The following is a 20917-nucleotide window of genomic DNA, read 5'->3' as shown; positions in this document are numbered from 1 at the left end:
TTAGATGATCAGCCATGATCATACTGACTGATGAAGCAGGCTCAAAGGGGCCGTATGGCCTACTCTTGCACCCATTTCCAATAATCCACTATGCCACCACCTTCCCAACAGGATACCAAGGTATGGAAAACAGGCACATCATTAGGCAGAAATTTACTCCACATGATTTCCACAGAATCTCTAAGTAATGGATGGCTAGTTTAGGTCAGATATACAGCAGATTGCCTCCAGTGGCCTTCATTGGTGAAGGTGTTACATTACAGCTTGTTAAATTCCAGAATGCTGAGAAGTCCCAGCTATTGTCTCAGAGTCACAGGATCAGACAGCACAGAAACAGACCCTTCAGTCCAACAGGCTATGCCAACCATAATCCCAAACTAAATTTGTTCTATCTGCTTGTGCCTGGTCCATATTCTTCTAAACAATTCCTTTTCACATACTTTTAAATGTCTTTAAAACATTGTAACTGTAGCCGTATGCACCACTTATAAAGTCATAGAGATGTACAGCATGGAAACAGACCCTTCGGTCCAACCCGTCCATGCCGGCCAGATATCCCAACCCAATCTAGTCCCACCTGCCAGCACCCGGCCCATATCCCTCCAAACCCTTCCTATTCATGTACCCATCCAAATGCCTCTTAAATGATGCAATTGTACCAGCCTCCACCACTTCCTCTGGCAGCTCATTCCATACACGTACCACTCTCTGTGTGAAAACGTTGCCCCTTAGGTCTCTTTTATATCTTTCCCCTCTCACCCTAAACCTATGCCCTCTAGTTCTGGACTCCCCGACCCCAGGGAAAAGACTTTGTCTACTTACCCTATCCATGCCCCACATAATTTTGTAAACCTCTATAAGGAGCAGGCAGGTGGGACTAGTTTAGTTTGAGATTATGTTCAGCATAGACTGGTTGAACCAAAGGATCTGCTTCTGTGCTAAATGACTCTATCACTATGTTTCACCGTGAGGAATTCATTGAATATAGAACATTACAGAACAGTACAGGCCCTTCGGCCCTTGATGTTGCACCAACCTGTGAAACCAATGTGAAGCCTATCTAACTATTCCAATATCATCCATATGCTTATCCTATGACCATTTAAATGCCCTTAATGATGGTGAGTCCACTATTGTTGCAAAGCCTGATGTGCAAACTCTGTTAGATAAAAGAGAAAGACAAACTCATGTTGAGTTTTTGTGGAAAATGGAAAGTTGCACATCAGGCAAACAGAAACCCTACGTAGCTAGATTTTTCTGTAACTTGGTTTATACAATAATCTTCCACAAGTGACAGACAGGAGGCTAACCAAACAAAAACTGCTCTCTCCATTTCTGTATTGTTATGCAATAGATAGTAACAATTCTAATTACCAACAAAAAACCTCAGCAAATTATATGGTCAGAAGAGTTGACCATATATTCTTTTGTTCACAAGCCCATTACCTTATTGATAACTAAGAATAGAAATTTATTGTCATATGTACTTTTACATGAAAAATATAGTGAAAACTTTTATAAATCGCCTCACCACAATACCTACATCAATGACAAATACAGTACTACAATTACAGACAACCTATCACTATTCACACATCATTCATCCACACCATACCTTGATTTCAAAATACTCAACAACACGACACGGCTTCTGGGGACCAAGAATTTGCAAAAAAGGTGAAACTTGTCTCATGTATGCTTGGCCTTCAGAGCACATTTGCCTTTGCTTTATTTAAATTAATTCATTATTAATAGAAATTGCTTGTTTATATGTGAGGTCAATTTAACTAACCATTCTATCAGTTCTTTTAGCTTATAGATTGTAAGGTTGTGACAAATCATAGGTGGTCTTAGGATAAATTACACAGGCATGAGTTGTCTCCAATTACCTTTGTACCTCCATGTGAATATCATGACCTGACTGCAGGCACCTTATAAAACCTTGTGATAAATAATGATAAGGTGATGTGACAATCCATTTATTGATCTACGTGTGCATGAACATTCTGAGAACGTGAAAACATGAAGGTGTCCTTATCTTTTCCGTTAATGGTACACAAGTTGGATTGGCTCCAATCTGTTCCTAGTAATTCTGTGCCTGAACATAAAACTAATTTCATTTGCTAAATACCATATTATTTAAAAGTGTCCAATGACAGATAGTATTAGAAATGGGGCAAATGCCACTCTACCACAGTGGAAACAGCTTTTCTGAAATTGGGGCTTAGGTATATTATTGAAGGAGGGTTGTCTTAACTCAAATTACATTACGTCTTCTAGAATGAAACTGACACTGGATTCCTGAAATGTAAAGTGTTCTGCTCTCCCGCCTTCAATTCACACAAAATAAATATGGAGGTGCACGTTGTGATCTGATTGAAATCACTGACCCATTGTATTCCTTCACTGTCTCCTTCTGTTTTTTTAGATTACATTACAGTGTGGAAACAGGCCCTTTGGCCCAACAAGTCCACACCGACCCGCCGAAGCGAAACCCACCCATACCCCTATATTTACCCCTTACCTAACACTACGGGCAATTTAGCATGGCCAATTCACCTGACCCTGCACATCTTTTGGACTGTGGGAGGAAACCGGAGCACCCGGAGGAAACCCACGCAGACACGGGGAGAACGTGCAAACTCCACACAGTCAGTCGCCTGAGGCGGGAATTGAACCCGGGTCTCAGGCGCTGTGAGGCAGCAGTGCTAACCACTGTGCCACCGTGCCGCCCACAGGATTGTGGTTAATTTATAGCCAAAGATTGCTTCAAAAATTATAAAAGCACAACATTGCAAGGGCGGAAATCTGAATCAAACACAGAGGATGCTGGAAAACTTCAGCAAGGCTGTGGAGAAAAGATAGAGTTGCTTTGAGTCTGCTGTGACTCCTCTTCAGAACGTCAGGAATCCTTAAAACCCTGCCGAAGAAAGATCTATCAGCAACTTTCAAAAGAGACTTCCACCACCCATTATGTGAAGAAATGTTTTTGGCTTTGTTCCTGTTGGCCTTGCTGTAATTCTTTGTCTGCTTATTATGGACTTCCCACACTCCAGGAATGTTTCTCTCTACTTAGCCTAACAAGTGTTTTCATTGTTTTAAACACATCAATTCAAGAAGGCAGTACTTAATGGTAATGTCACTGCAGTAGTAATACAGAACCCCAAGTTCATGTTCTTAGAGTCTGAAATCCCACCATGGCAGATGATGAAATTTGAATTCAATGAAAATAGTTTGGAATAAAATGCCAATCTAATGGAGATCATGTAACCACCATCAATAGCTGTTTAAACCTTATGATTCACTCATATACCTGAGGGAAGATGATCTGTCATCTTTACCTGGTTTGGCCGAAATGTGATTCATGACAACTCTCAACTGCCTCTGGACAATTAGGAGTGGGCAATAAATGCTGGCCAAGTGAGGTGAAGTCCACACCCCATGAATGAATATTTTAAAAACTAGATCATCCTTCAAGTTTCTGCATGTTCCTCAACTGTTCAATAAGATTGGGGATGTGTCCACATTCCACAGAATTCCACTCCCACAGTAGCTCATGTGAAGGATGACAGGAAGAGTTTGAACATCACAACCAAGCTACATTGGGAAGAAGAAGCTGTTTTCCCTGGAGCGTCAGAGGCTGAGGGGTGACCTTATAGAGGTTTACGAAATTATGAGGGGCATGGATAGGATAAATAGATAAAGTCTTTTCCCTGGTGTAGGGGAATCCAGAACTAGAACGCATAAGTTTAGGGTGAGAGAGGAAAGATATAAAAGAGACCTAAGGGGCAACTTTTTCACGCAGAGGGTGGTACGTGTGTGGAATGAGCTGCCAGAGGAAGTGGTGGAGGCTGGTACGATTGCAACATTTAAAAGGCATCTGGATGGGTATATGAATAGGAAGGGTTTGGAGGGATATGGGCCGGGTGCTGGCAGGTGGGACTAGATTAGGTTGGGATCTCTGATCGGCATGGACAAGTTGGACTGAAAGGTCTGTTTCCTTGCTGTACATCTCTAGCACTCTCTAAGAACACAAGAGATTTCGCTAGAGATTTGCTGGTGAATGATTGATCCAATTGCTGGGAATTCATTGGGGGATGCCACAAACTTGAACTTCAAATCTTATTAATAGCTGAAGTTAAATAGATCTTTGGCTTCTCTTCACTGCAAAGAATCCGAATCTCCAGCTCAAGCTGGTGTGTTAGAGCTCCAATCAGTAGAACATATTCCCAAATTCAAAACTTGAATATTTCACACTGCATACAAGTCACATACAATTACTCAAAATAATCTGCTTTTGCCAGTTTAGATTTACATAGCAAACTAACAATTGCATGAAAATATCTGAACAGGACAAATGAGAAAAAGGTGGCTTACAAACCTATTTCAAAATAACTAGCTTCTAACTAACTAGGTTTTAAGGATTCCTAATGTTCTGAAGAGGTGTCACAGCAGACTCAAAGCAGCTGTATCTTTTCTCCACAGCCCTGCTGAGTTTCTCCAGCATCCTGTGTTTGATTCAGATTTCCACCTGCACAATGTTGTGCCTTTATAATGTTTGAAGCAACCTCTGGCTATAAATTAACCACAATCCTGTGAAAGAACAGAAGGAGACAGTGAAGGAATACAATGGGCCAGTGATTTCAATCAGATCATAACTGTGCACTTCCATATTTATTTTGTGTGAATTGAAGGTCCAACTTGCCCTTGCCAATCAAGTTTCCCAAACTAAACTAGCTGTGTTCATTTCTAAGACTGGAATGCAGAAGCTATTTATATGCAACATACAGTTTTGCCATTAAATTATATACTGTATTCCCATGGGTAGCATGTTAAGGCAATATGTCATCCAAAACGTTAAAATGCGAAGTTTAACCTTGAAGCCTCTCTTTCAATGGTCTACATTGATATGATAAATTTTTCATAAGTGATTTTTACTGATATCTACCAAATTGGTAACCAGTACAAATAATTCTCATTTTATCATCTTTCATTGCAAGACTTGAAAACACGAGACACTAATTTTATTTAATGAATTTCATGATAGCATTTAATGGAAAGACACATAAAATACCTTTTCTTGGTAAGTGCATAAGTTGCAAATGACGCATACTTACCCACATCATGGATGAATCTTTCAATTTTGGACTGCATTCCCCAGTATCGAAACTCTACTTTACAGAGTTTGTACGCACACATAATTGGCATTTTTCCAGGCTTATTCTTGCACTCATGTATCCAGTTATCAGATAGAGGCCCTCTTCCTGTCTTGAAAGACTTGTACAATTTAGGATCTTCTTCTGTTTTGTATTCATGAGGAGGAATGGGATCTTTGACAATATCAATCAGATCTAGAACACACAGATACAGGTACCATTTTTATTTAAAATGCAGCATAAAAGAACTAATATTTAAACCTAAAACCTGAAAAGGAAAATTAGTCCCAATTAATACAATGCTGATTATCATTTATAACATATGTGTAATTAACGGAATACACTTGCATAAGTTTGCCCTTGTCCTTACTCCATCTGCAATGTGCAGAAATCAGTTTTGGTCCTCAGTAAAAACTGTTCTGAGCTGAGTACTTCGCATTCTGTCACATCCATCCCTACTTCCCTAATGTCCTTCTCTGGAGAACGTCTTTAGCTTCAACTTAAAACTCCACTCTCAGATTCAGGTTAGCGTCAGAAAAACTACATCACTGAAGACAATTGTGGCATAAAACCACTTTAGACAATATACACCTGTCCCAATTTGTTTGTCGACTGGAAAGATTGGCCAACACAGAGTCAGGCAGCATGGAAACCTTTGGTCCAACTTATCCTTGCCAATTAAGTTTCCCTAACTAAACTAGTCCCATGTGCCTGCGTTTGGGCCCAAATCTCTCTAAACTCTTCCTATTCATGTACTTGTCCAAATGTCTTCTAAGATTTTGTAACTGTACCTGCATCTACCACTTCGTCTGGAAGTTCATTCCATATATGAACCATCCTGTATGTGAAGAAGTTACCCCTCAGTTCCCTTTTAAGTCTTTCTCCTCTCACCTTAAACACCTCTGGTTTTGAACTCCCCCACCCTAGGGAAAAGAACTTTGCCATTCACCTTAATTATACCACTCGTGATTTTATACACCTCATATGCTCCAGGGGAAAATGTCCCAGCCTATCCTTAAAACTCAAACCCTCCATTCCCAATAGCATCCTGGGAAATCTTTTCTGTACCCCTTCAATTTAATATCTTTCCCATAGCAGGGTGACGAAAATAGTACATAGTACTCCAAAACGGGTTTCACCAAAGTTCTGTACAATTGCAACATGACATCTCAACTCCCAGAGTCAATGTTTTGAGCAATAAAAGTAAGCATGCCAAATGCCTTCTTAACCACTCAGTCTACCTGTGACACAACCTTCAAATAACTATGTACCTGACTCCCAAGGTCTTTTTGTTCCAAAACACTTCCTAGGGTCCTATCGGCTTTTGCCCGAAACGTCGATTTTGCCTGTCCTCGGATGCTGCCTGAATTGCTGTGCTCTTCCAGCACCACTGATCCAGAATCCTATCATTAATTGTATAAATCCTGACTGCATTTGTCTTACCAAAATGCAACACCTTGCATTTAACTAAATTAAACACCATCTGCCACTGCTCAGCCCATTGGCCCAAATGAAGAAGATCTCTTTGTAATCTTAAGTAACCTTCTTCACTGTCCATTATAGCACCAATTTTGGTGTCATCTGCAAACGTACTAACCATACTTCCTAAATTCTCTTCCAAAATGTTTATGTTAATGACAAACAGCAGTGGACCCAGCACCAATCTATATGGAACATTGCTGATCACAGGCTTCCAGTCCAAAAAACAACCCTCCACCATCATCCTGTGTCTCCTACCATCAAATCAATTGTTGTATCCAGTCGACAAATTCTCCCTGAATCCTATGTGATCTAAATTTACTAACCAGTGGGTTTTGAGGAGATTAATAGCTCAAGTTTGCTTGGTGAGTGGGAAGGTTTGTTTTCAGATGTTTCGTCACCATACTAGGTAACATCAACAGTGAGCCACCGGATGAAGCACTGGTGGTGAGGCCTGCTTTCTGTTTGTGTGTTTAGGTTTTCTTGGGTTAGTGAAGTCATTTCCTGTGGTGATGCCATTTCCTGGTGGTGGAATGGGATCCAAGTCAATGTGTTTGTTGATAGAGTTCTGGTTAGAATGCCATGCCTCTAGGAATGTTCGTGCGCGTCTCTGCTTGGTTTGTCCTAGGATGGATGTGTTATCTCAGTTGAAGTGGTGTCCTTCCTCATCTGTATGGAAGGATACTAGTCAGAGTGGGTCACGTCTTTTTGTGGCTAGTTGACGTTCATGTATCTTAGTGGCTGGTGTTTTGCCTGTTTGTCCAATGTACTGTTTGTTACAGTCCTTGCAAGGTATTTTGTAATTGACATTAGTCTGAAAACAAACCTTCCAGCCCAGTGAGCAAACCTACATCCAGAACCTCAACCTAAGCCACAAATCTTCTCAAAACTTGCTAACACCTATGGACGCAATCTGCTAAAACTGGCCTGAAAATGGGAAACAAATGTCATCCGACAGAGCCACATCCGCGAACAGCTGTACTTCTTGCACAAATGCCTAAGGAAACAGGTACTACCTAAATGTCTTAAATACATACCTCCCCTTAACACCCCACTAGCCAAAAGAATAGCAGAGCAAAACGACCGCAGAATACTTAAAAGAATTATTAATGATGGCCACAATAGACTCCATAAATACAACCAAAAAATTTCATGCCAAAAAAGATCTTTACTCACGAATGCAACAGACCACGAATGGATAGACACAGTACAACAAGCCATAGACATTAGACAGCGACAAACACAGAAAATTAAAAAAATAGACCTGCAGAAAAAACTAGACAAACTTAAACAACACAGACAATACAGAAGCAAGGATAAAAAACTTATGTGACAGACTTTAACCAACAATGAAAAAGCTGCCTTAGTAAGAGGATTAAATTTAAGTTCCAGGATATGGATAAGAAAGATCTCTTAGCAGCATTAAAAACAACACTGAAAGACAACCAACTCACAGAGGAAACTCAGCAAACCATCAGGCAGGCAGTCACACCAACATTAAGCAGGAAAAAGGAAGGAACCACATTCAACACACAAGAAAGGAAAGCAATAGAAAGACTAAAAAAAAGATAAAAGCATTGTTATCCTTCATGCAGTCAAAGGATGCTTGACAGTCATTTTAAATCAGAGATTGCATCGAGAAAGTGAACGCATTACTTGCAGATACCAACAAGTGGTGATAGACCTGACCTCACAACTAGAGAACCGAATCACAGCCCTACTCAAAAAACTTCAGATATCTGGAAAAATGAATAAGACCGGCTTCCAAAAAATGAAACCGGACGGATCCAACACACCATACTTCTATGGATTACCCAAAATTCACAAACCAGGAGACCCCCCCCTCCTCACCCCCAAACCCACAGTCTTGCTACCTGGAACAACAACTTACAGACTGGCCAAGGAGCTACACCAAAGACTAAAACACTTTGTAGAAGACTCACGCCACTCCATCCACTCCACCCAAGAATTCCTGAAGACCAAAGACAACAAGATAGAAGATGATGAAGTAATGGTCTCCTTTGACATAACAGCCCTGTTCACATCCAACAACATCAACCTGGCCAAGGAAACACTGACCACACTATTAGAAGAACCAAAGATACATATACTAAATACCATCAACTTCATCAGCAAGGACAATATCATTAAGTAATGGACCTATGTCTTACCACCCACTTCACCTCCAACAACAAAACCTACAGACAAACCAACAGAACACCCATGGGATCTCTGATATCAGGGTTCTGTAATGCACAGACTCGAACAAACAGCTCTGCCAACCATCCAACCCAAACTTTGGGTCAACTATGTGGATGACACCTTTCTCAACACTAAGCGAAACAAATTAGAGGAAACCTTCAAGACCATCAATAATCGGGCAGCACAATGGCTCAGTGGTTAGCACTGCTGCCTCACAATACCAGGGACTCAGGTTCGATTCCTGTCTCAGGCGACTGTGTGGAGTTTGCACATTCTTCCCGTATCTGTGTGGGTTTCCTCCGGGTGCTCTGGTTTCCTCCCATAGTCCAAAGATGTGCAGGTGAGGTGAATTGGCCATGCTAAATTGCCCATAGTGTTAGGTGCATTGGTCACCGGTAATTATAGGGCAGGGGAATGGGTCTGGGTGGGTAACTGTTGGGAGGGTTGATGTGGACTTGTTGGGCCAAATGGCCTATTTCTCTACTGTGTGGGATCTAATCTAATAGGAGAAAGTGAGGTCTGCAGATGCTGGAGATCAAAGTTGAAACTTTATTGCTGGAACAGCACAGCAGGTCAGGCAGCATCCAGGGAACAGGAGATTCGACGTTTCGGGCACAGGCCCTTCTTCAGGAATGAAGATCTAATCTAATACCCTTACTGGCATAAAATTCACTAAAAGAGGAGGAAAACAACAAAAACTACCATTCCTAGATGTCACAGTTGAGCGAACAGCCAATGGGGAACTTCAAACTAACGTCTACATGAAACAACACATACGGACCAAATATTGAACTACAGAGACAATCATCCCAACATCCACAAACGAAGCTGCATCAGAACATTATTTCAACGAGCCACCACACACTGCAGCACAGAGGAACTACAAAGAGCAGAGGAAAATCACCCATACCGTGTATTCAAAAAGAACGGGTACCCAATGAACACAGTCTGCCGATTTCTCAGCAACAAACCCAAACAAGCAGACGAAATGCGTCCGAAAACCCTAGCCATTCTCGCCTACATCTCAAAAATGACTGGCAGACTACTCAGACCCGTCGGTATCATAGTAGCCCACAAACCCACCAACACACTAAAGACCCTGTACAGACAACAAACAAAACTAATGTCATTTACAAAATACCTTGCAAAGACTGTAACAAGCACTACATTGGGCAAACAGGCAGAAAGCTAGCCACCAGGATACATGAACATCAACTAGTGACAAAACAATATAACCCACTCTGACTAGTATCCTCACATACAGAAGAGGAACGACTCCACTTCAACTGGGATAACACATCAATCCTAGGACAAGCCAAACAGAGACACGCACAAAAATTCGTAGAAGCATGGCATTGCAACCAGCACTCTATCAACAAACACATTGACTTGGATCCCATTTACCATCCCCTGAGAAAAAGAACAGGAAATGATGTCACCACAGGAAATGACATCACTAACCCAAGGAAACCTAAACACATAAATAAAAGGCAGGCCACACCAAAACTGCTTCCTCCGGAGGCTCACTGATGACGTTACGTAGAAATGTCTGAAGACAAACCTTTACTAACCTGTCTAAATGTGGAACCTTGTCAAAGGTTTTACTAAAGTCCATGTAGACAATGTATACTGCACTGCTCTCATTTAGCATCTTGGTCACATCCTTAAAAATCTCAACCAAATTTGAGAGATGTGCTTTCCCGTGCACAAAACCATGCTATCAGTTCTTGCATATAACTCCTATCTCTCAGAAACCCCCTCAAACAACTTATCCACCAATGACGTCAGACTCACTGGTCTATAGTACCCAGGCTTCTCCTTGCAACCTTTATTAAATAAAGGCACAACATTAGCCACCCTCCAATCATCCAGCACCTCACCCTATATAGTTTAATAACTCTGGTGTACAGTAGCTATCTTTGTATTATGATACATTTTAAATTTCATACACTTTTTGAAGCGAACCAAAACTTCAGTCCAAGTATCTGTATGATTTAAACAAACATAAATAGAAATGTTCCAGAGCAATGCTGGAGATTGTAGACCTTACTGGATTTATCTCGTAAATGTCACATACCCCACAGGATCAAAAACCATAAAGTGGTGCCATTAGTGACACACACAATTAATTTTTGATAAGGCTGTTGGTTTATAATATTCACAAATGGTTAAATGAAACAAGCTGTTGGAGGGATTCCTGAGGGACAGGATGTACATGTATTTGGAAAGGCAAGGACTGATTCAGGATAGTCAACATGGCTTTGTGCGTGAGAAATCACATCTCACAAACTTGATTGAGTTTTGTGAAGAAGTAACAAAGAAGATTGATGAGGGCAGAGCAGTCGATGTGATCTATCTGAACTTCAATAAGGCGTTCGACAAGGTTCCCCATGGGAGACTGATTAGCAAGGTTAGATCTCATGGAATACAGGGAGAACTAGCCAGTTGGATACAGAACTGGCTCAAAGGTAGAAGACAGAGGGTGGTGGTGGAGGGTTGTTTTTCAGACTGGAGGCCTGTGACCAGTGGAGTGCCATAAGGATTGGTGCTGGGTCCACTACTTTTCTTCATTTATATAAATGATTTGATTTAACATAAGAGGTATGGTTAGTAAGTTTGCAGATGACACCAAAATTGAAAGTGCAGTGGACAGCGAAGAACGTTACCTCAGGTTACAACGGGATCTTGACTAGATGGGACAATGTGCTGAGGAGTGGCAGATGGAGTTCAATTCAGATAAATGTGAGGTGCTGCATTTTGGGAAAGCAAATCTTAGAGGGATTCATACACTTAATGGTAAAGTCCAAGGGAGTGTTGCTGATGAAAGAGACCTTGAAATGCAGGTTCATAGCTCCTTGAAAGTGAAGTTGCAGGTAGATAGGATAGTGAAGGCGGCATTTGGTATGCTTTCTTTTATTGGTCAGAGGACAGGAGTTGGGAGTTCATGTTGCAGCTGTACAGGACATTGGTTAGGCCACTTTTGGAATATTGCATGCAATTCTGGGCTCCTTCCTATTGGAAGGATGTTGCGAAACGTAAAAGGCTTCAGAAAAGATTTACATGGATGTTGTCAGGGCTGGAGGATTTGAGCTATAGGGAGAAGTTGAATAGGCTGGGGCTGTTTTCCACTACCACACTACCACTGTGCCACAAGAGTCCTTTAATTTTGCTGCTGCATTCAAAAAGACACAATATGCATGTAACATATGCACAAATGAACAATTATGTGTACGAAACCTTGCCTTGGCTATGTATCAACACAAAGAGCTGACAATGTGGATACAGGAGGATATGTTTAATCCTGTTTCTTTTAGAGTTGTTCAGCTTTAATTTCACTAAGTTACTGCCATCTAAGAGGCAAGCTGACCAGTATTGCCCCCAGGACACACCTGGACGAGGCAAAGCCATCTGACTGAGCTTGGCAGGCCCCATTCTTATCCTGACCTCCACAGATAATGGCCACAGCTAAATGGGCGGCATGGTGACTCAGTAGTTAGCACTGCTACCTCATAGCCTCATACCTCATTATACAGGATAGCCAGAAGGGACCTAAAGAAAGGGATTAGGAGAGCTAAGAGAGGGCATGAAAAATCATTGGCGGATAGGATCAAGGATAACCCCAAGGCATTTTATGCGTATGTGAGAAACCTGAGAATGACGAGAACGAGGGTAGGTCCGATCAAGGACAGTAGTGGGAGACTGTGTATTGAGTCGGAAGAGATAGGAGAGGTCTTGAACAAGTACTTCTCTCCAGTATTTACGAACGAGGGACCGTATTGTAGAAGAGGAGAGTGTGAAATGGACTGGTAAGCTAGAAGAGATACCTGTTAGGAAGGAAGATGTGTTGGACATTTTGAACAACTTGAGGATAGACAAGTCCCCCGGGCCTGACGGGATATATCCTAGGATTATGTGGGAAGCAAGAGAGGAAATTGCAGTACCGTTGGCAATGATCTTCTCGTCTTCACTGGCAACGGGGGTGGTACCAGGGGACTGGAGAGTAGCGAATGTTGTGCCCCTGTTCAAAAAAGGGAATAGGGATAACCCCGGGAATTACAGGCCTGTTAGTCTTACTTCTGTGGTAGGCAAAGTAATGGAAAGGGTACTGAGGGATAGGATTTATGAGTATCTGGAAAGACACTGCTTGATTAGGGACAGCCAGCACGGATTTGTGAAGGGTAGGTCTTGCCTTACAAGTCTTATTGAATTCTTCGAGGAGGTGACCAAGCATGTGGATGAGGGTAGAGCAGTGGATGTAGTGTACATGGATTTTAGTAAGGCATTTGATAAGGTTCCCCATGGTAGGCTTATGCGGAAAGTCAGGAGGCATGGGATAGAGGGAAATTTGCCCAATTGGATAGAAAACTGGCTAACCGGTCGAAGGCAGAGAGTGGTGGTAGATGGTAAATATTCAGCCTGGAGCCCAGTTACAAGTGGAGTTCCGCAGGGATCAGTTCTGGGTCCTCTGCTGTTTGTAATTTTTATTAATGACTTAGATGAGGGAGTCGAAGGGTGGGTCAGTAAATTTGCAGATGATACGAAGATAGGTGGAGTTGTGGACAGTGAGGAGGGCTGTTGTCGGCTGCAGAGGGACTTAGATATGATGCAGAGCTGGGCTGAGGAGTGGCAGATGGAGTTCAACCCTGCCAAGTGTGAGGTTGTCCATTTTGGAAGAACAAATAAGAATGCGGAATACAGGGTTAATGGTAGGGTTCTAAGTCAGGTGGAGGAACAGAGGGATCTTGGGGTCTATGTACATAGATCTTTGAAGGTTGCCACTCAGGTGGATAGAGTTTGTAAGAAGGCCTATGGAGTATTATCGTTCATTAGCAGAGGGATTGAATTCAAGAGTCGTGAAGTGATGTTGCAGCTGTACAGGACTTTGGTTAGGCCACAGTTGGAGTACTATGTGCAGTTCTGGTCGCCTCACTTTAGGAAAGATGTGGAAGCTTTGGAGAGAAGATTTACCAGGATGTTGCCTGGAATGGAGAGGAAGTCGTACGAGGATAGGTTGAGAGTTCTCGGCCTTTTCTCGTTGGAACGGCGAAGGATGAGGGGTGACTTGATAGAGGTTTATAAGATGATCAGAGGAATAGATAGAGTAGAGAGTCAGAAACTTTTTCCCCGGGTACAACAGAGTGTTACAAGGGGACATAAATTTAAGGTGAAGGGTGGAAGGTATAGGGGAGATGTCAGGGGTGCGTTCTTTACCCAGAGAGTGGTGGGGGCATGGAATGCGCTGCCCGTGGGAGTGGTAGAGTCGGAATCATTGGCGACCTTTAAGCGGCATTTGGATAGGTACATGGATGGGTACTTAATCTAGGTTAGAAGTTCGGCACAACATCGTGGGCCGAAGGGCCTGTTCTGTGCTGTATTGTTTTATGTTCTATGTTCTATAGCGCCAGAGACTCGGGTTCGATTCCCACCTTGGGCGACTGTATAGAGTTTGCACATTCTCCACGTGCCTGCGTGGGTTTCCTCCAGATGCTCTGGCTTCCTCCCACACTCCAAAGATGTGCAGGTCAGGTGAACTGGTCATGCTAAATTGCCGATAGTATTAGGTGCATTAGTCGGGGGAAATGCAGGGAAATGAGTCTGGGTGGGTTACTCTTCATAAGGTTGGTGTGGACTTGTTGGCCTGAAGGACCTGTTTCCACACTGTACGGAATCTAATCTAAATGTGGCAGAATGGGGAACAGAACCACAGATCCACACAGAGGCATTGTCAAGCTCTATCCAGATGAGTTGGTCATCACTTTCCACACTTCACCCTGACAGAATCCAGCAGATCCCCCACCGACCGTGAGTTACATTGGAACCCCAGCAGCATTGGTTACTATCACAGAGAGAGAAGGGGGCTGGAGGAAGGAAATGTCAGTGAGACCAGCTGTAACCAACACATCAATGGCTATGGAGAGGATGGCTAAGAGCAGCAGCCCTTCCAAGTGTCAGTGAGAGTAAACCCTCGAAGTGATAGCAACCAGTGAGAAGGAGCACCACGGACCCTCATAACAGTGCTATCAGGCTGTGGCCATGAACAAGAGTTGGCCACAGCAGGTGACCTGGAGCCTGATGAGTAACGGCCCACTCTGGAAGGTCCATTACAGTAAGTGCTGTAAGTAGAATGATGCATTTTTCTTTCATATTTTAAAACGTATTTTATATTAACAGCTACTTTATTTACTAATACTGCACTTTCATATTTAAAGGGCTGTATTCAACTTCGAGGGTACAGGTGTAACATTTAATGCTTTTCACTGATAAAGACAGAACTTTAATAGACAATACTACCAAAACAATGTGTTTTTTTTCTGGTGGAAAAATGCAGGAAAATTGGTAACCATTTCCTGCACCTCAGAATACGAGAATGTACTATATTTTGTTTAATCATCCCTTAACAAAGTACTTTGTTACAGTACAAATTTACTAATAATGCCAAGTAATTTTAAATGCCTTTCAAATAACTGCTCCACACCACAGCTTGAGTACAAATATTTTGGTTGACGCTTGAATACAGTAATTGAGGGAGTGCTGAATTGTTGGAGGTGCTGTCCTTCAGATGTGAAACTAATGCCTCCTATGTCCTGGCTCAGAGAGATGTAAGGAATGCATTACACTATTTTGAAGAAGAGCAAGGGAATGATCCTGGACAATATCTGTCTATTAATCAACATCACAGGAAACAGGTCATCTGATCAGTTCCACGTTGCTGTTTATGGGAGTTTGTTGTTGTGAAAATTAGCTGCATCATTTTCTACATTAGAACAATGACTGCATTTCAGAAAGTGCTTTATTGTTTGCAAAGCTCTATGAGACATCCAGTTTTCATAAGAAGTGCTATATAAATGCATTTCTTTCTTTTACTTTATTTTCATAACACGTTACTTATGTTTTTCCAAAAGGGATGCAAAGTGAATTGTTAATGTATTAACATCTTTCTTCAAGAAAACATTGAAGAAAATTCTTTCCTCAACAGCATGTGGCCTCCTTCAGGTTTGGCAATCTGGGCTATAAATGTGTTGATATCTACAACGACTCAGTGAATGACAAGATGCATATCTACTGTCGAGAATCACATGTTGGTAATGTTCCCGTTCTTATTCAAATTGCAGTGTGCCACCCAGCTTTGTACTTAACCCAGCAGCCTGGCCTAAGACAAGCAAACTTCAACCAGAACATCTGAAAGAAGGTTCATGCCTGTAACTATCAAATCAGGATCTAACTACCCAGCACCATGCCTCTTATGATGATGATCTTCAATAAGTGCAGTGCAATAAATTATGTAATGAAAACAATATAATGGCTCTATACGTTTGGCTTGACATCTTGCTTTAATTATATTCTCTTCTATAACCAAATGTTTAATGAAGGAACTATATTTTAAAAAAAGATAGAAAACAAATACTGTACCAATCATCCTCAGTCTTTTTTCAGCAGTTGAGAGGTTAAATACATTGGCCTGATCTCCTGAATCAGGTTTATAATACGTTTCAATATCAATGGAAAACTTCTCCACAAAGGGACAGGTATATCTGCAACAAAGAAGTGCAACAATTCACAATCATTTCTGCAAAAAACAAGCTTCATCTTTACATTCCTGTAAGAGCAAGGTTTGCATTGAAGAAGCTAGAGGGCACAATTCACAATAGCATGCCCCAAGATTAACCACTTTAAACAAAACCTCATTCATTTAATTACAGCATGTTGATTAGATTATAGTTTGAAATTTTGAATACTCCATTACAGAAAGGATCTTAAAGACCGGGAGCACCCAGAAAAAAGATTACTAAAGTGACGCTCAAGATGTGAAATTATACAAAGATAGAAATCAGGATCAGGAGTGGGCTCTTCAAGCCTGCTCCATCATTCAATAAAATGGTGACTGATTTGAGCAGCCCACATTCCTGCCAACCTCCAAAAACCCTCCAAGCCCTTACTTACCCAGAATCTATTCACCACTGTCCGAAAAAGGGTCAAAGACTCTGCTTCCAATGCCTTTTGAGGAAGAGAGTTATATTTATAAGGATAGATTTGAGAGACTGCAATGATGTGTACTGGAACAAAGATTAAAAATAGATATGTAAAGAGATTTTCAAAGGTAGAGATAGGATAAAGAATGACTGTTGATTCTGTTTTTTGTGTCAATGACAAATTTAAAGTTATCAGAGAGAGTTAGAAGGAATTTCTGTACACAGCAGTTTGCTGGGATTGGAATATTTTGCTACAGGAGTGGTGAGGCAGTGATCACTGGAACTTCTGGGAAATCACAGGAGATAAAGAGCATTTGAGATAGGGCAGGGCAGAGGGCTAAGTTTTTGAACTGGTCTAGCAAAGAGTTAGCATAGTTACAATTGGTAAAATGGGCTTCTGTGCAGTGTTTTGTGTTTCCAAATCCAGGGTGTCTGGTGGACCAGTGCTCTCAACTAGAACATTAAGGCTTCCACTCTTTTGTAAAACTGCTCTCTAATAAAAAGATTCAAATCTTTTGCTAACAATATGCTTAGCTTACAAGTTATAAATCAACCTACTCCATTATTAAATTGCAATCTTGGATGACGAACAGAGAAAACATACAGCAAATTTCAATATTTCCAGAGAGACAGATATGACAGATTAATATTGTAGTAACTGAAACTAAATGTACGTGGATAAATGTCTTTCTTGGATAAGGTTATGACTGCAGGCACAAAATTTGTTCTGGTGATGAGGATAGAAGGTAATAGAAAATCTAGTTTGTTGCAGTGTACTGTCAGATTCATTATAAATAAGGAGTAAATTATGGTTGCAGTATAAGGAAAAACGTTACCAAGAATAATTATTAAATATCGACAATGACATTATGTTACCCTCCATGTTCCTTACATTTCACATCACGGTATTACAATCCATCACAATAACATCATACAGTTCACCATACCTGGATAATTAACCAACTCACAGTAATAAAGCCAAGCAGTGTGGGTTGTTACATCATCCCAAAAACTTGTACACTTTTTCATGCAGAAGTACAACCAGCAGTGCAGGTTATTTCCTGCCATGAAATCCAGTAAAAAACTTTAAGATATATTGTGGTGCCATCACAAAAATCGCTTGTTTCAACCTAAGAAAGACTGAACATTTCACATTGATCCACTGCCATAAGTTTTAATGATGAGGGGCTCCAGTTATTTGGAAAGATTGGTGATGAATAATTGTCTTTAGAAATGAGAAGATTGAAAGGAGATATATTAAAAGGGTGAAAAGCCAAGGAGGATATAGAGTGGCTGGAGAGAAACAATTGCCTTTGGTAGAAGGATCATGAACCAGAGAATACCAACATGAGGGGAATGGATCATGGATCAGAGAAGTTGAAACTTTATTGCTGGAACAGCACAGCAGGTCAGGCAGCATCCAGGGAACAGGAGATTCGACGTTTCGGGCACAGGCCCTTCTTCAGGAATGAGCAGAGAGTGTTCAGCAGAAGATAAAAGGTAGGGAGGAGGGACTTGGAGGAGGGGCGTTGGAAATGTGATAGGTGGAAAGAGGTCAAGGTGAGGGTGATAGGTCGGAGTAGGATGGAGGCGGAGAGGTCAAGAAGAAGACTGCAGGTCAGGAAGGCGGTGCCGGGCTGGAGGGATTCGGCTGAGACAAGGTGGGGGGAGGGGGGGATGAAGAAACTGGTGAAGTCCAAGTTCATCCCCTGTGGTTGGAGGGTTCCCAGTCGGAAGATAAGACGCTCCTCCTCCGACCGTCGGGTTGTTGTGGTTTGGCGATGGATGAGTCCAATGACCTGCATATCCTCGGTGGAGTGGGAGGGGGAGTTGAAATGCTGTGCTACAGGGTGGTTGGGTTGGTTCGTCTGTGTGGCCCAGAGGTGCTCTCTGAATCGCTCCGCAAGTAGGCGGCCTGTCTCCCCAATATAGAGGAGGCCACACCGGCTGCAGCGGATGCAGTAGATGATGTGGGTGGAGGTGCAGGTGAATCTGTGGCGGATATGGAAGTTTCCTTTGGGGCCTTGGAGAGAAGTGAGGGGGGAGGTGTGGGCGCAAGTGTTGCACCTCCTGCGGTTGCAAGGGAAGGTGCCGGGAGTGGAGGTTGGGTCGGTGGGGGGTGTGGATCTGACAAGGGAGTCGCGGAGGGAGTGGTCTCTACGGAAAGCTGATAGGGGAGGGGAGGGAAATATATCCTTGGTGCTGGGGTCTGTTTGGAGGTGGCGGAAGTGACGGCGGATGATGCGCTGTACATGGAGATTGGTGGGGTGGTAGGTGAGGACCAGTGGGGTTCTGTCCTGGTGGCGGTTGGAGGGGCGGGGCTCAAGGGCGGAGGAGCGGGAAGTGGAGGAGATGCGGTGGAGGGCACCGTCGACCACGTCGGGGGGGAAATTGCGGTCCTTGAAGAAGGAGGCCATCTGTGTTGTACGTATTTTGAACTGGTCCTCCTGGGAGCAGATGCGGCGGAGACGAAGGAATTGGGAGAATGGGATGGCGTTTTTACAGGGGGCAGGATGGGAGGAGGTGTAGTCCAGGTAGCTGTGGGAGTCGGTTGGTTTGTAGTAGATGTCCGTGTTGATTCGGTCGCCTGAGATAGAAACAGAAAGGTCTAGGAAGGGGAGGGAGGATGGATCAGAGAACACCAACACAAGGGGAATAGATCATGAACCAGAGAATACCAAGACTAAGTGCCAGTCCTGTGATTAAGCAATGTCATCAAGAGTCAGCAACCATCTGTAAAAGCAAGGGGGTCCAGAAGTGGCTAACTAGGAGCAGACCTTCTGGATAAAACTTTCCCAGAATTGCTTTTGTTAAGTGCAAGTTCAGGATTCCCACTTAGTCCTAATGTAGGAGATTGTCATATAAGGAAATGTTGAGCAAGTCATGCTTATGCTCATCGGAGGTGCAAAGGATGAGCAGTGATCTTACTGAAAGGGGGCTTGACAAAGTGGATGCTCAACAGATGTTTCCCCTCGTGACAACTAGGTGACAATAAGAGGTCTCCCATTCAAAACTTTAAATCAAGAGAATTTTTTTTTTCAGAGGACTGTTGTTTTTGGAATTCTGTTCCACTGAAAGTAATAGAGAGTGGATCATTAATATATTCAAGACTGAGGTTACTCAGATTTTTGATCAGTAAAGGAATCAAGGGTTAAGGGGCATAGGCAGAAAATTGGTCGTACGGCTCCAAGCAGATTAGCAATGAGCGATTGAAAGAAGGACCGACAGTTGGGAGTTAATTCTTACTCTATGACAGGGGAAGAAGCTAGTTGTTGGTGAGTATCTGGTAAATGGCCTATTCTATTCCAAAGGTTTAAAACTGTACAGGAATTCATGATACGGTTAATAAAATATACAAAGAATTAAGTAAGTGAACAGACTGTTCAAGCAGACAGCTAAGCAGCACATTAAAAGCAAAGTTGCCACAGTCCTACCAGACCACAGGGCTGCATTCTCATTACAGAGAGGTGACTGAGGTGGTTTAATCTGGGAGCCACCATGTCTGAGGTGAGGGCAGAAGTTAAGAAGGAATGTCCTCCATGGTAACCTGAGCTGCTGCAGAGATTGAACACACAGTTAGTAACACACTGCATCGCAAACCAGCTCAGCTAACCAACTCCCAAAGACAAGAAAGATAATGTGTCACAGCTGTAGTATGTGGGTACTCCAGAAGGTCCATGTGAGCCAGGGCGAAGATCTGTATAATATGCATTTATAGCTCCAGCAACCTTGGCTCAGAGTTTATGAGCTAGAAAATGAAATATAGACCCTGCAACACATCAGGGAGGGGTATGTTCCCTGAATATTTTGTCAGGAAACTGTCACATCTCTTAGGAGACAGTCTTCGGATTTGATCAATAAGGGAATCAAAGGAGCATGTGAGTGAATCATTTAACATGACCTAAAGGGCAGGGTTGCAGGAACATCAGCCTTTGCAATTATTGAACAATTTGAAGGTTCTTCTTTGGCATTCAGACAAGCATGAGGGCTGTGAGGTGGATGACTTAATTGACTACTACAAAGTGGTTCAGGAAGGCATTTGAGTAGGGGGAGCAAAAAGGAATGTAGTGGTAGCAGGGAAGACACACTAGTCTGTGTGGGAGTCCAGAG

The 20917-nt window shown here is 42.4% G+C and overlaps 1 protein-coding gene across 11 annotated transcripts in view; it reads right to left on the bottom strand.

Moving 5' to 3' along the window:
- The window catches only part of pitpnm2 (phosphatidylinositol transfer protein, membrane-associated 2), a 489130-nt gene that overhangs the window by 137560 nt on the left and 330653 nt on the right, over positions 1 to 20917 (bottom strand). For all 11 annotated transcript variants that reach the window (XM_087999844.1, XM_087999841.1, XM_087999838.1 and 8 more), the window contains 2 exons: positions 16248 to 16369; positions 5118 to 5351 (listed from right to left, as the gene is read on the bottom strand). In XM_087999844.1, the coding sequence (XP_087855970.1) occupies positions 5118 to 5351; positions 16248 to 16369 (356 nt within the window). The remainder of the gene's footprint in view (positions 1 to 5117; positions 5352 to 16247; positions 16370 to 20917) is intronic.

The sequence above is a fragment of the Chiloscyllium plagiosum genome, unplaced genomic scaffold (assembly GCF_037043375.1).
Source record: "Chiloscyllium plagiosum isolate Xiang-an unplaced genomic scaffold, Cpla_swu_hap1 HiC_scaffold_24, whole genome shotgun sequence".
NCBI lineage: Eukaryota > Metazoa > Chordata > Chondrichthyes > Orectolobiformes > Hemiscylliidae > Chiloscyllium > Chiloscyllium plagiosum.
The sequence above is the reverse complement of the archived record's forward strand: the minus strand, read 5'-3'. Positions and strand labels throughout refer to the sequence as shown.